Genomic DNA, 14,124 nt, shown 5'->3' with positions numbered 1-14,124 from the left:
TCTTCCCATTACCAAAGTTCAAAGATGCTTGGCTCTTATAACGGTTACCACTGTTGTGGGTCCTAATCTCCCACTAATTCTATGAATTACTCTAAGGGATTTGGAAGGGGTGAGCACAGAGAAGTAGCCATACATCTACAATGCAATAGGGATCCCTCCTCCCACTTAGAGAAGGAAGCTGGGAATTTTATCAAACAGGAGTCATCTAAGTTGTGGATTACCACAATTACATGCCACCCCTGGGCCACATTTAGCTGAATGGTTCCTGGCCAAAAGGTCAGAGGCAGGAGTGGGGCAAGACCTGAGCTTCTCAGTTCTGAAAACATCATGAAAGGAACCCCCTTTCCTGCCCCCATCCATCACCATATTCTAAGTTAAAATAATGACATACAAAAATGTAAACTCAACATAGTTCTGATATCCCCCAGGATGACAGTACCAAATCTTTTAAAACAGTAAATAAAACAAAAATGTGGAGTTTCTCTCTTTTTGGAGTCCCTAATTCAGTACTAATATAAAACGCAATAGGCTTCCAGTAGGCTTCTGTTAACAGCACACTGCAATACCTGCTGCTCATTAAAGACCTCTAGTCATCAAGGAAAGTTTAAAGGTTAATAATAGGGGAAACCGGGTGTGCAATATATGAGAATTCTCTGTATTACCTTCCCAATTTTTCTTTAAATCTGAAACTTCTAAAATAAAAGTTTTAAAATACAATTTAAATAAAAAGCGCTTAAGGGTTTAACCTCTTCTAAATGGAAAACCTATTTAAAATGTCTCATTCCTGAGGTTCCAGTGTTAAATTCAATCCCCCTTTGAGCAAAAGTACAGGCATACCTCAGAGATATTGCAGGTTCAGTTCCAGACCACCCCAGCAAAGTGAATATCACAAAAAAGCAAGTCGCCCAAATTTTCCGGTTTCCCGGTGCATATAAAAGTTATATTTACACTATACTGTAGTCTATTAACTGTGTGAGAGCATTATGTCTTAAAAAACAATTGTACATACCTTAATTAAAAAACACTTTATTGCTAAAAAATGCTAACCACCATCTGAGCCTTCAGCAAGTCGTAACCCTTCTGCAATAGTCAAAAGTCACTGATCACAAATCACCATAACAAATATAATAATAATGAAAAAGTCTGAAATATTGCAAGAATTACCTAAATGTGACACAGAGACAGGAAGTGAGGAAATGCTGTTGGAAAAATGGCACCAATAGACTTGCTCGATGCAGGGTTGCCACAAACCTTCAATTTGTAAAAAATGTGGTATCTGCGAAGCGCAATAAAGCCAAGTGCAATAAAACGAGGTATGCCAGTACTTGAGAAGGAAGTGGTTAGTACCTCAGACTAGTTAATATCACAACCTACTTGGTCACCAACTCATGGTGTGACTTCAGACCAATATACTATATCTAAACAAATTTTTCCTCAATGTAAATGAGGACAACAAAATCTATCACCTCCCTGAACTTTGCTCTGCTGCTGAAACTGAAAGCTGGAGAAGTTGTAGAAAAGTCCAAAGTGTAAGTTGAAGTCCCTCCACAACCTTTTGGGTAACAACACAGGACTAAATGCTTTGTCGGGGACTCTCTCTCATATGTGGGGACACCCCTTTCTTCAAGGAGAATTCCCTTCCTTTAACCATAAGTCACTTCTTCACATGTGCCAAATCATTCCTCCCACTGTTGTTTGTTTGTTTATTTAGAGAAATGAAGTACATGAATCAACAAGGAGTCCATAAATCCTAGACAGAAATAAGGAAGGGTCTTTGTCCTTGTGGAGCTTAAAGACCAGGTTTGGCTATAGAAGGAGAAAGTAATGGATAACAGTAGAAGCAGGAGCTGTCTGGTGGCAACAGGGAGTGATGGTGGTGGTAAGAAACACAGTGACCAAAAGAGAAGTTCCTTTAAAAGATTCAAAATCCACCCTAGAAGAGAACCGAGAAGAAGAGCTTGGGAGCTTCTCAATCTACCCAGCCCAGACCACTTTTTAGTCTGGCACTCCGTTCATCCGTCCTAGAGCCCGTGTTTGAATCTGGGCACTGTACTGAAGAGGGGTGTGAGATAGGGAAGGTGACTTGGATAGGGAGAGATCTGGAAACAATTAATGTGAGGAGCTTCCAGACTCCAAAGGTTTCAAGTTTAGAGACTTGGCAGGAGTACTGAGGAACCTCAAGGATCACATGGAAGTTAAGATGACAAAAAAATTAAAGGTCCCTTCAAGCCCTTTCGTCCTAATAAATCCAGGAATGGTAGAAGGATCTGGAGACAAGAGAAGCCTTGGAGAAAGGGGGCAGAAAAAGGTATGAGCGTTTTCTTCAAATACCTGGAGGCTGACACATGGAGGAAAGGATTCTGGTTTTCACTCAACTAGGTTTGGCCACTTGGGAAAATCACTTATGGCTTCTCTCTCTTCTCCCTCAAGAGTAAGTACAAGAGACGTCATCAGGAGCCTAGAGACTATTCCAGGATAGGCTGATTCCATTTCATTTTACCTTGCTTCCCAAGTTCTTTCAAAGACAGGGAGCCAAGATTCTCCTTGATTTCCACAAGCAAATACGCCTTTCAAAAAACAAAAGACTAACGCTTACCCTTCAGTGGAAGGGAACTGAAGAAGACCACATGATTGAGCCATAAGAAGGAATGAAGTACTGACACATGCTACAACTTGGATGAACCCTGAAAACGTTATGCTACAAAAGAAGTTAGTCACATACTATATGATCCCATTTATATGAAAGTCCAGAGTAGGGAAACCTACAGAGACAGAAAGTAGAACTTAGGGCTAGGGAGAAGGAGGGAACAAGGGGCTAAAGCGTACGGAGTTTCTTTTTGAGGTGATGAAAATGTTCTAAAATTGACTGTGATGATGGTTGCATATATCTGTGAGGATACTAAAAACCATTGAATTGTATACTTTAATGGATGAATTGTATGGTATGCAAAATACATCTCAATAAAACTATTTAAAAGAAGATGAAGGAGGGGAAGGAGGGAGAGGGGGAGGGGGAGGAGGAAGGGAAAAAAGAAGCAAAGGAAGAGGAGAAGAAGAGGAAAACCACAAAGAAGAGTGGCCTGGATGACTCCAGAGCCTACAGCATTTTGGCAAGAGACGCTCTCACCACTGTCACCACTGTGACCTGCCACCGTGGGTCCTGGTACTTCCAGACCTCAGGGAGTCCCGGGGACTCCAGAGGCCCAACTCCCACTTGCAGCCCCTGGAGTGGCGACTCACCACAGAGGACGTTTATGGCAAGACGGTTTGACAGCTCTAACCCGTTACAGACATCTGCAAAGCCACTACAGAACCCATAAAGAGCCCCAGATTTGGCCACCGGGCGTGAGTCCCCTTCTGAATAGGAGCACACCCTTCTAGCCCCTTTGGCCACGCCCACTGGGGGGGCGATGCACATAGGACACTGGATGAGGGTGGTTTTCTCTGCCTCCTCCGCCCAAAGTATGCTGTTTCCTGGACTTAACAGCCCAGGGCCTGTTCCTAGCAATGGGACGTGGTGGGAGTTTCACTGACCTTATCTCCTACTTCTCCCCAGTCACCCACCTACTGTGGCCACTGTGGCCTGCTCCTCGTTCCATAAATACATCACGTGCACCCATTTATTTTTCCCCTGACTAGAGCACTCTTCCCCGACATGACTCCTCCCCCGCCCTCCTTCAGGTCTTTGCTCAATGCCCCGTTCTCTGTGAGGCCTAATCTGGCTGCCTCCTTTAAAAGTATAACCCCAACCCACTTTACCTCTCTACTGTTTTTCCACTGCACTTATCTTATCATGTACTTTCCTTATTAACTGTATTGCCTGCCTTCCCCCACTGCTCCATAAGCTCCATGGGGTCATGGCTTATGTCTGTTTTACTTACTAAATATACACCTGACACCTAGAACTGTGACTGTATTCGGTTTGTTTCTGGTTTTTAATTTATTTATTTTTGGCTCCGTCGGGTCTTCGTTGCTGCGCACGGGCTTTTCTCTAGTTGCGGCGAGCAGGGGCTACTCTTCGTTGTGGTGCGCAGGCTTCTCATTGCGGTGGCCTCTCTTGTTGCGGAGCACGGGCTCTAGGCACGCGGGCTTCAGTAGATGTGGCATGCAGGCTCAGTAGTTGTGGCTCGCGGGCTCTAGAGCGCAGGCTCAGTAGTTGTGGTGCACGGGCTTAGTTGCTCCGTGGCATGTGGGATCTTCCCGGACCAGGGCTCGAACCCGTGTCCCCTGCATTGGCAGGCGGATTCTTAACCACTGCGCCACCAGGGAAGCCCTGTATTTACTGAATGAATTGATTCCCTCTAGATAACTCCGCATGGGCTTCCGAATGGAACGTGTGGACTATGAACCTACTATTACCTTATTCACAGTACAGGTTCTTCTAAACCTGGAGACAGCCCAGCTAGAGAGCCAGGAGGCTAAGGTTAGCTACCTTCCCACTTCCCGTAAATAATGAGCCTGCATCACCAAATCTAACAACTGTCTCCATTGGCCTTTTTTTCCAAAGCACCATTAGAAGGCTCAGGGGATCTGGGGAGAGCTGGCTCTTCATTCTAGCATCTGCCCATAATTTCTCCAAGAACAGCACCTTCTCCCAGCCAACTAGATTTTATTTTTCAAGAAGCTTTTACATCCTGTTTCCACATGTTATCTCAACTATAACATCATAAGATGGGATGGGGAAATACAAGTAAACCAATTTGCAAACATGGTAACTCTAATCTTCTCATCTAGTAATTCCCTGTTTACTTATTGCTTGCCTTCACAGACTATAAACTCCTTGAGAGCACAGATTAGGGTGTCCTGGTCACCACTGAGGATATATTTAGGTGCACATTGTCCATTAAATTGTATAGTTAGTGCTCATTAATTGTCTCTATTCTCATCATCATTGCCGTGTTTGTCCTGTATCTCAGTGAGTGAGTGACTTGCCAAGTGTACACGCCCATGAACCAGAAGGGAACCCAAGGCTAATCGGAAGAGACTCTTGGCACCTTTCCATGGGTCGATTACCCAGTCACCTCCACCTCTCCCCAGTCCCCAAAGTTCTGCAAAGGACATAAGAAAAGTAAAGCTAAAGGAATGGTGTTCCCAGAGTCCTATGGAAATTCTAGACAAAAACAAAGCCCAGGAGGGTAGAGGAAGCGTGCTTAGGAAGGTGGCCCAAGGGCCCATCTCCAACCTCGGACTGTCTGAGCTCCCCCTATTGGCCCGATGGGACCCGAAGAGAAGCATTTCACCGGCCGAGAGACAAGTCGGCTCTCCACCTACTTTAAACTTGACTCTCGGCTCACAGAGTTACGACAACAGGGAGAACGACCCTCAGAAGCTCGGGCCAGTGCTGGAGGGAGAAAAGGAGACTTACAAGACGGGGGACCGGGGAAGGTCGGCAGGGGCTGAAGAAAATCGCGCAACAGGCTGGGAAGGGAAACGTGAGAAAGCTGGGGTGGGAAGTTTGCGACAAGGAACAGAGAAAAGAACAGAAAGAACACAGATGCTGCGCCGAGGAAGCAGCCGGATTCGAGAGGGTACAGCGCACGGCAAGAGGCGGCGGGCGAGAGGGCGCGCGGAGGGGAGGCGGAGGAGAGGCGGAGCAGAGGAACCCGGGCCCGGCCTACGCACCTGAGGCTGCCATGCCGCCGGCCGCAGTCCTCCGTGCCCGGCTCGCTGCGCGCGGGGCCCGGGGCCGGAGCGGGCCCGGCGGCGTCCCTGGCGCGGAACGGGAGGGGCGCCCGGCTCCGCGCAGCACCAGCCGCCTCTCTGGCGCTTCCTCTCGCCGGGCAGCGAGGACTCGCCGCGAGGGCGTGTCCACAGGGCCCGCCCCGCCGGCGGGGCTCGGCCCGCGGCACCTGCACCCCAGGCCGTTGGGGAGGGGAAGTGAGAACACCGTCCACCCCCTGCGCCCCGCCACCGACCGGCCGTCGGCCAGCTCCCCGCGCGGCCCCCGCTCCCCCCATCGCTCACTCAGTGTAGGTAGGAGGCAGGGGGCTTCGTGCGTCCCACTCCCCGTGAAAACAGCCGGATGGGCCACCAAAGGGCAGCCTGAGGTAGAAGGAGCGTTGAGAGACGAAGGAGGGAGAAGGGTTAACTGCCCGGCCTCCGTGACCTGGGGCGGGGGCTGAGCACAGCTGGCCAAGCCATCTCCCCATCCCCTGGGGCTTTCTCCCTGAGCCGCTGCCCCGGCAGGAAGGGGAGGGGGCAGGAAGGGGAAGAGGCACCTTCCCTGGCACCTGGCCCTGGGTGCTTGGCGTTGCCCTTGATTACCCTCCAGTGACCTGCCTGAATTCCCTGGACCTGGTCTCCTGATGGCACATGAACGTTAATGATAATCTCTTATGTTAAATGCATGGTATAGTTATCATTGCTTTTTATGCCTTTGGGGTAGCACCTATCACTGTCTTCAAGTTAGCGCTGAAGAAACAAACCAAATCCCTTGCTCAGACTCCCACAGAGAGTAAATGCTCCCCGAGGTTCCATACCAGGCCTGTCTGAGTCCAGAGCTAGAGGTCTCCCTTAACCCTCACACTCACCTGCCGTCTTCTTGTCCTTCTCCCTTTGCTGCTCCTCTAATGGATCTGAATAGCTCTGTGACCTTGGAATCCTCCATGATGCAGGGTCCAGGGGATGGGTCCAGAGAGCAGAGATGATGGAAAGATAGGGTTCCAGCGCAGGTGGAAAGGAATGAAATGTATTTTAAAATGGAAATATCAGGGTTCAGGCCGACACCTAGTTTTCTACTGTTGCCATAACAAAAATTACTACAAAACTTAGTGGCCTAAAATAACACAAATTTCTCTCACTGTTCTGTATTTCAGAAGTCCAACATGAGTCACATTGGGCTAAAATCAAGGTATCATCATGGTTTGGTTCCTTTCTGGAGGCTCTAGAAGAGAATCCATTTCCTTGCCTTTTTCAGCTTCTAGAGAAAATTACACACTTTTCTTGATTCATGCCCCACCCCCATCTTCAAAGCCAGCAACATAACATATTTCTGACCCTGCTTCCCTCATCAGATCTCTCTCTTTAATGGCCCCCTTGCCTTCCACTTTTAAAGGCTCTAGCGATTACATTGGTCCCACACAGATGATCCAGGAAAGCCTCTTTAAGTTCAGCTGACTAGCAATCTTAATATCACCTACAACCTTAGTTCTTCTTTGCCGTGTAACAACGTATTCACAGGATCTAGGGGGTTAGGATGTGGACATCTTTGGAGGGGGCATTACTCTGCCTACCACAGACCTGGAATTCTGAAAGAGGAGATGAGCTTGCTACCTGCTCTACCTTATACTGTTCTCCATGTTCAGGATTTCTCTGGCCTCCACACCAGGTTAGCCATACCCGCTACCCACCCCCAGCCCCCTATCAATGCACTGTCACAGCCCTATGCTGTTCTTTAATAGAACTTATATTGATAGTTTTCTGCAATTACAAGTAGCTTCGCATACAAAACCTAGAAGCCTAGCCCTCTTGCAAGCTTCCTTACCTACCTACCAAAAGGGCCACTCCCTGTAAAGTTTCTGCCACTTGTCTCCTTGGGCCATTTTGAGCAATGGCAGTGCCCATTTCCAGGCTGGACCTCAGGTTCAGAGAAACGAAATGTTGGCATCTGCTATGTGGCCAACTCTGCTCAGAGTGCTGTCACTTATTCAGCTTTCATGAATCTTTACCTGAAACCTGTGAGGTAGGCATATTATTATGATCCCATTTTACAGGGGAAGAAACTAAGTCTCCAAAAAGGTAATTTGCGTGATCCATGGTCACTTATTTAGTAAGTGTCAAAGCTAGATTTTGAATTCAAATCCATGTGCTACACAAGAGCTGACTCTCTTGTCGTGCGTTGTGATTCAGAAGCCACACCAGCTATTCCATGCCAGTTCCATGATCTCCAAACCAAAAGTGACCTTAGTAACAGGAAAAAGGAGTGTTGTAGAGATTGCTGGTTGTACACCCAATATCTATTGTCCTGAGTAACAAAATCACAGTTTTATCTGGAGGCAGCAATGTGCCCCACTAAAAGATTCCACTCCCCAGCCTCTGTTGCGACAAGATGCTGACAAGATGAGGAGGCGGAGGCTGACAAGATGTAACTGGAAGTCATTAGCTGGGGCATCCAAGAAAAAGTTCTCTACGGTGTGCTTAATTCTGCTGCCAGATATCCCTTTTGCCTTTCTCTCTCTCTTTTAGTGCCTTCTTGGAATGTGAATGGATGGCTGGAGATCCAACAGCCTTCTTAGATTTTGAGGTGACCACGTGAATGGAAGCCACACACTAAGGACAGTAGAGAACAAAGATGGGCAGAATCTAGTTGCCTACTGACCATGGAGCTTCCATATGAAATCCAGGGTTCCCATATTCAAATTCTTTTACATGAAAGAGAAATAAACACATCTCTGTCTTGCTAGAGCCATGATTATTTGTGTATTCTGCTATATGTAACCAAACCTAATTCTTTACTGATAGGGGAATGGAAGCTAACATTTATTGAGCATCAACGATAATTCATGAACTTTCTTATACTATCGCAGTTTAATCCTCACAATAATTCTGAATCATAGGTGTTATCTCCACTTCAGAGATAAAGAAACTAAGATTCAAAGATGTTAGTTTTTTCAGGGTCATTCAAATAGTTAGTATAACTGTGATTCAAACCCAACTCAGTCTAAACCCAATGTCCATGGTCTTTCCATGGCACAATGACATAATGGATGACTTCGGAGAGTAAATTAAAACTACTTCCTGAGGATACTTGGGTGCTGTCAAGTGAGGGGTCCCCCTTGAGTCCTCCGCACTTCAAGTCTCACACAGATGGTGCCTTCACTTGTGCATGAAAGCATATCTTGCACGTTTTCTACTTCTTCCTTCTGAGGTGCTGAAGCAGAAAGTTTAGGCAGCTGTGATAAAAAGTTTAGGACTTGGCCTCATACACTCTTAGAATGTTAAAGCTGGAAAAGACCCTAAGAGGTCATTATTGGATCCATGTGGAAACTAAGGCCAAGAGAGGCAAAGTGACCTTTCTAATATCATACACTGAGTTGGAGGCAGAACCAGGATTAGAATTCTAGTCTTGATTCCTAGTCTGGTGGTTTTTAGCTATATCTGACCACTTATTTTTTTTCCCCTATTAGTGAAAGAAAGCAACTGTAGAAAATTCTTTCCTTAATCTGATGTTTCAACTTTGTAGTTCTTTCCCATAAATCTACCATAAGCTCCTAGACAGTTAAATCAACCTCGAATGCCTCGGATAAGCCCCACTTGGTCATGATGTATCATCCCTTTTATATGTTGCCAATTTACTAATATTTTGTTAAGGATTTTTGCATCTGTGTTCATGGGGGATACTGGTCTGTAATTTTCTTTTTTGTAATGTCTTTATTAGTTTTTGGTATCAGGGTTAATCTGGCCTCATAAAACAAGTTTGTAAGTATTCCTTTCCCCTCTATTTTCTAATAGAGAACAACTGCTATTATTTCTTTCTTAAACGTTTAATAGAATTAACCACTAAAACTATCCAAGCCTAAATTTTCTTTTATCAGGTTTAGCTAGCCAGTTCTTCCTCAAAAGACATAAGGTTATTCATGTTTCACATTTCATCTTGTCCAGTATTGGTAAATTGTATTTTTCAAGGAATTTGTCCATTTAATTTAAGTTTTAAAAATTTATAGATATGAAGTCACTCATATTTCCTTATTATCCTTTTAATGTCTATAGGATTTGTAATGATAGCCCCTCTTTTATTTCTGATATTGGTCATTGGAGTCTTTTCTCTTTCTCTCTCTCTCAATCTCTCAGTCTTGCTCTCTCGATCTCTATCAGTCTAAATAGATGTTTATCAATTTTATTGGTCTTTCCAAAGAACCAGCTTTTGCTTTTAATTTTTCTGTCATTTGTTTTCTACTTCATTGGTTTGGTCTCTTTATTATTTCCTTCCTCCTATTTACCTTGGGTTCCCTTTGCTCTTATCTAGTTTCCTAAGGTTGAACATTTGGCCATTGTTTTTTATTCCATTCATCTTTTTTTTTTGGAGTCACTATTTTTTTTACATCTTTATTAGAGTATAACTGCTTTACAATGTTGTGTTAGTTTCTGCCATACAACAAAGTGAAGCAGCTATTTGTATATCTATATCCCCATAACCCCTCCCTCTTGCACCTCCCTCCCATCCCCCCATCCCACCCCTCTAGGTGGTCACAAAGCACTGAGCTGATCTCCCTGTGCTATGTGGCTGCTTCCCACTAGCTATATATTTTACATTTGGTGGTGTATATATGTCCATGCCACTCTCTCACTTTGTCCCAGCTTACCCTTCCCTCCTCCCCGTGTCCTCAAGTCCATTCTCTACGTCTGCATCTTTATTCTTGTCCTGCCCCTAGGTTCTTCAGAACCATTTTTTTTTTTTAGATTCCACATATATGTGTTAGCACACGGTATTTGTTTTTCTCTTTCTAACTTACTTCACTCTGTATGACAGACTCTACGTCCATCCACCTCACTACAAATAACTCAATTTCGTTTCTTTTTATACCTGAGTAACACTCCATTATATATATGTGCCACATCTTCTTTATCCATTCATCTGTTGATGGGCATTTAGGTTGCTTCCATGTCCTGTCTATTGTAAATTGAGCTGCAATGAACATTGTGGTACATGTCTCTTTTTGAATTATGGTTTTCTCAGGGTATATTCCCAGTAGTGGGATTGCTGGGTCATATGGTAGTTCTATTTTTAGTTTTTTAAGGAACCTCCATACTGTTCTCCATAGTGGCTGTATCAATTTATATTCCCACCAACAGTGCAAGAGCATTCCCTTTTCTCCATACCCTCGCCAGCATTTATTGTTTGTAGATTTTTTGATGATGGGCATTCTGACTGGGGTGAGATGATATCTCATTATAGTTTTGATTTGCATTTCTCTAATGATTAATGATGTTGAGCATTCTTTCATGTGTTTGTTGGCAATCTGTATATCTTCTTTGGAGAAATATCTATTTAGGTCTTCCACCCATTTTTGGATTGGGTTCTTTGTTTTTTTGATATTGGGCTGTATGAGCTGCTTGTATATTTTGGAGATTAATCCTTTGTCAGTTGCTTCATTTGCAAATATTTTCTCCCATTCTGAGGCTGTCTTTTTGTCTTGTTTATGGTTTCCTTTGCTGTGCAAAAGCTTTTAAGTTTCATTAGGTCCTATTTGTTTATTTTTGTTTTTATTTCCATTACTCTAGGAGGTGGATCAAGAAGGATCTTGCTGTGATTTATGTCATAGAGTGTTCTGCCTATGTTTTCCTCTAAGAGTTTTATACTGTCTGGCCTTACATTTAGGTCTTTAATCCATTTTGAGTTTATTTTTGTTAAGAAGTGTTCTAATTTCATTATTTTACATGTAGTTGTCCAGTTTTCCCAGCACCACTTATTGAAGAGGCTGTCTTTTCTCCATTGTATATTCTTGCCTCCTTTGTCAAAGATAAGGTGACCATATGTGCATGGGTTTATCTCTGGACTTTCTATCCTGTTCCATTGATCTATATGTCTGTTTTTGTGCCAGTACCATACTGTCTTGATTGCTGTAGCTTTGTAGAACAGTCTGAAGTCAAGGAGCCTGACTCCTCCAGCTCCGTTTTTCTTTCTCAATATAGCTTTGGCTATTCAGGGTTTTTTGTGTTCCCATACAAATTGTAAAATTTTTTGTTCTAGTTCTGTGAAAAATGTCATTGGTAGTTTGATAGGGATTGCATTGAATCTGTACATTGCTTTGGGTAGTATAGTCATTTTCACAATGTTGATTCTTCCAATCCAAGAACATGGTATATCTCTCCATCAGTTTGTATCGTCTTTGATTTCTTTCATCAGGGTCTCATAGTTTTCTGCATTCAGGTCTTTTGTCTCCTTAGGTAGGTTTATTCCTAGGTATTTTATTCTTTTGCCTGGAATGGTAAATGGGAGTGTTTCCTTAATTTCTCTTTCAGATTTTTCGTTTTTAGTGTATAGGAATGCAAGGGATTTCTGCCCATTAATTTTGTATCCTGCTACTTTACCAAATTCATTGATTAGCGCTAGTAGCTTTCCGGTAACATCTTAAGGATTCTCTACATATAGTACCATGTCATCTGCAAACACTGATAATTTTACTTGTTTTTTTCTGATTTGGATTCCTTTTATTTCCTTTTCTTCTCTTATTGCCGTGGCTAAAACCTCCAAATCTATGTTGAATGATAGTGGTGAGAGTGGGCACCCTTGTCTTGTTCCTGATCTTACAGGAAATGGTTTCAGTTTTTCACCATTGAGAATGATATTGGCTATGGGTTTGTCATATATGGCCTTTATTATGTTGAGGTAAGTTCCCTCTATGACCACTTTCTGGAGAGTTTTTATCATAAATGGGTGTTGAATTTTGTCAAAAGCTTTTTCTGCATCTATTGAGATTATCATATGGTTTTTATCCTTCAATTTGTTAATATGGTGTATCACACTGATTGATTTGCATATATTGAAGAATCCTTGCATTCCTGGGATAAACCCCACTTGATCATGGTGTATGATCCTTTTAATGTGCTATTGGATTCTGTTTGCTAGTATTTTGTTGAGGATTTTTGCATCTGTGTTCATCAGTGATATTGGCCTGTAGTTTTCTTTTTTGGGGACATCTTTGTCTGGTTTTGGTATCAGGGTGATGGTGGCCTTGTAGAATGAGTTTGGGAGTGTTCCTCCCTCTGCTATATTTTGGAAGAGTTTGAGAAGGATAGGTGTTAGCTCTTCTCTAAATGTTTGATAGAATTCGCCTGTGAAGCCATCTGGTTCTGGGCTTTTGTTTGTTGGAAGATTTTTAATCACAGTTTCAATTTCAGTGCTTGTGATTGGTCTGTTCATATTTTCTATTTCTTCCTGGTTCAGTCTCGAAAGGTTGTGCTTCTGTAGGAATTTGTCCATTTCTTCCAGGTTGTCCATTTTATTGGCATATAGTTGCTTGTAGTAATCTCTCATGATCCTTTGTATTTCTGCAGTGTCAGTTGTTACTTCTTTTTCATTTCTAATTCTGTTGATTTGACTCTTCTCCCTTTTTTTCATGATGAGTCTGGCTAATGGTTTATCAATTTTGTTTATCTTCTCAAAGAACCAGCTTTTATTTATTTATTTATTTATTTTTATACAGCAGGTTCTTATTAGTCGTCAATTTTATACACATCATTGTATACATGTCAATCCCAATCGCCCAATTCATCACACCACCACCACCGCCCCCCCGCCCCCCCGCCGCTTTCCCCCCTTGGTGTCCATACGTTTGTTCTCTACATCTGTGTCTCAATTTCTGCCCTGCAAACTGGTTCATCTGTACCATTTTTCTAGGTTCCACATATATGCGTTAATGTACGATATTTGTTTTTCTCTTTCTGACTTACTTCACTCTGTATGACAGACTCTAGGTCCATCCACGTCTCAACAAATGACCCAAATTCGAAAGAACCAGCTTTTAGTTTTATTGATCTTTGCTATTGTTTCTTCATTTCTTCTTCATTTATTTCTGATCCGATCTTTATGATTTCTTTCCTTCTGCTAACTTTGGGGTTTTTTTGTTCTTCTTTCTCTAATTGCTTTAGGTGTAAGGTTAGGTTGTTTATTTGAGATGTTTCTTGTTTCTTAAGGTAGGATTGTATTGCTATAAACTTCCCTCTTAGAACTGCTTTTTCTGCATCCCATAGGTTTTGGGTCATTGTGTTTTCATTGTCATTTGTTTCTAGGTATTTTTTGATTTCCTCTTTGATTTCTTCAGTGATCTCTTGGTTATTTAGTAGTGTACTGTTTAGCTTCCATGTGTTTGTATTTTTTACAGTTTTTTGCTTGTAATTGATATCTGCTCTCATAGCATTGTGGTCGGAAAAGATACTTGATACAATTTCAATTTTCTTAAATTTACCAAGGCTTGATTTGTGACCCAAGATATGATCTATCCTGGAGAATGTTCCATGAGCACTTGAGAAGAAAGTGTATTCTGTTGTTTTTGGATGGAATGTCCTATAAATATCAATTAAGTCCATTTTGTTTAATGTGTCATTTAAAGCTTCTGTTTCCTTATTTATTTTCATTTTGGATGATATGTCCAATGGTGAAAGTGGAGTGTTAAAGTCCCCTAC

At 43.0% G+C, this 14,124-nt stretch overlaps 1 protein-coding gene across 2 annotated transcripts in view; it reads right to left on the bottom strand.

Annotated features, from left to right (window-relative positions):
• Positions 1-14,124, bottom strand: part of PIK3AP1 (phosphoinositide-3-kinase adaptor protein 1) — a 177,911-nt gene that overhangs the window by 108,388 nt on the left and 55,399 nt on the right. Inside the window, exon 1 of one of the 2 annotated variants that reach the window (XM_082423663.1) lies at positions 5,623-5,743. The exons of the other annotated variant lie outside the window; for it this stretch is intronic. Within the exon in view, the coding sequence (XP_082279789.1) occupies positions 5,623-5,635 (13 nt within the window). The 5' untranslated portion in view covers positions 5,636-5,743. Of the gene's footprint in view, positions 1-5,622; positions 5,744-14,124 lie in introns of those variants that run through there. 2 annotated transcript variants of the gene reach the window in all.

This window comes from Balaenoptera physalus (genome assembly GCF_965194825.1).
Source record: "Balaenoptera physalus genome assembly, chromosome: 14".
NCBI classification, from domain to species: Eukaryota; Metazoa; Chordata; class Mammalia; order Artiodactyla; family Balaenopteridae; genus Balaenoptera; species Balaenoptera physalus.
This window is presented reverse-complemented; position numbering and strand designations above follow the sequence as displayed.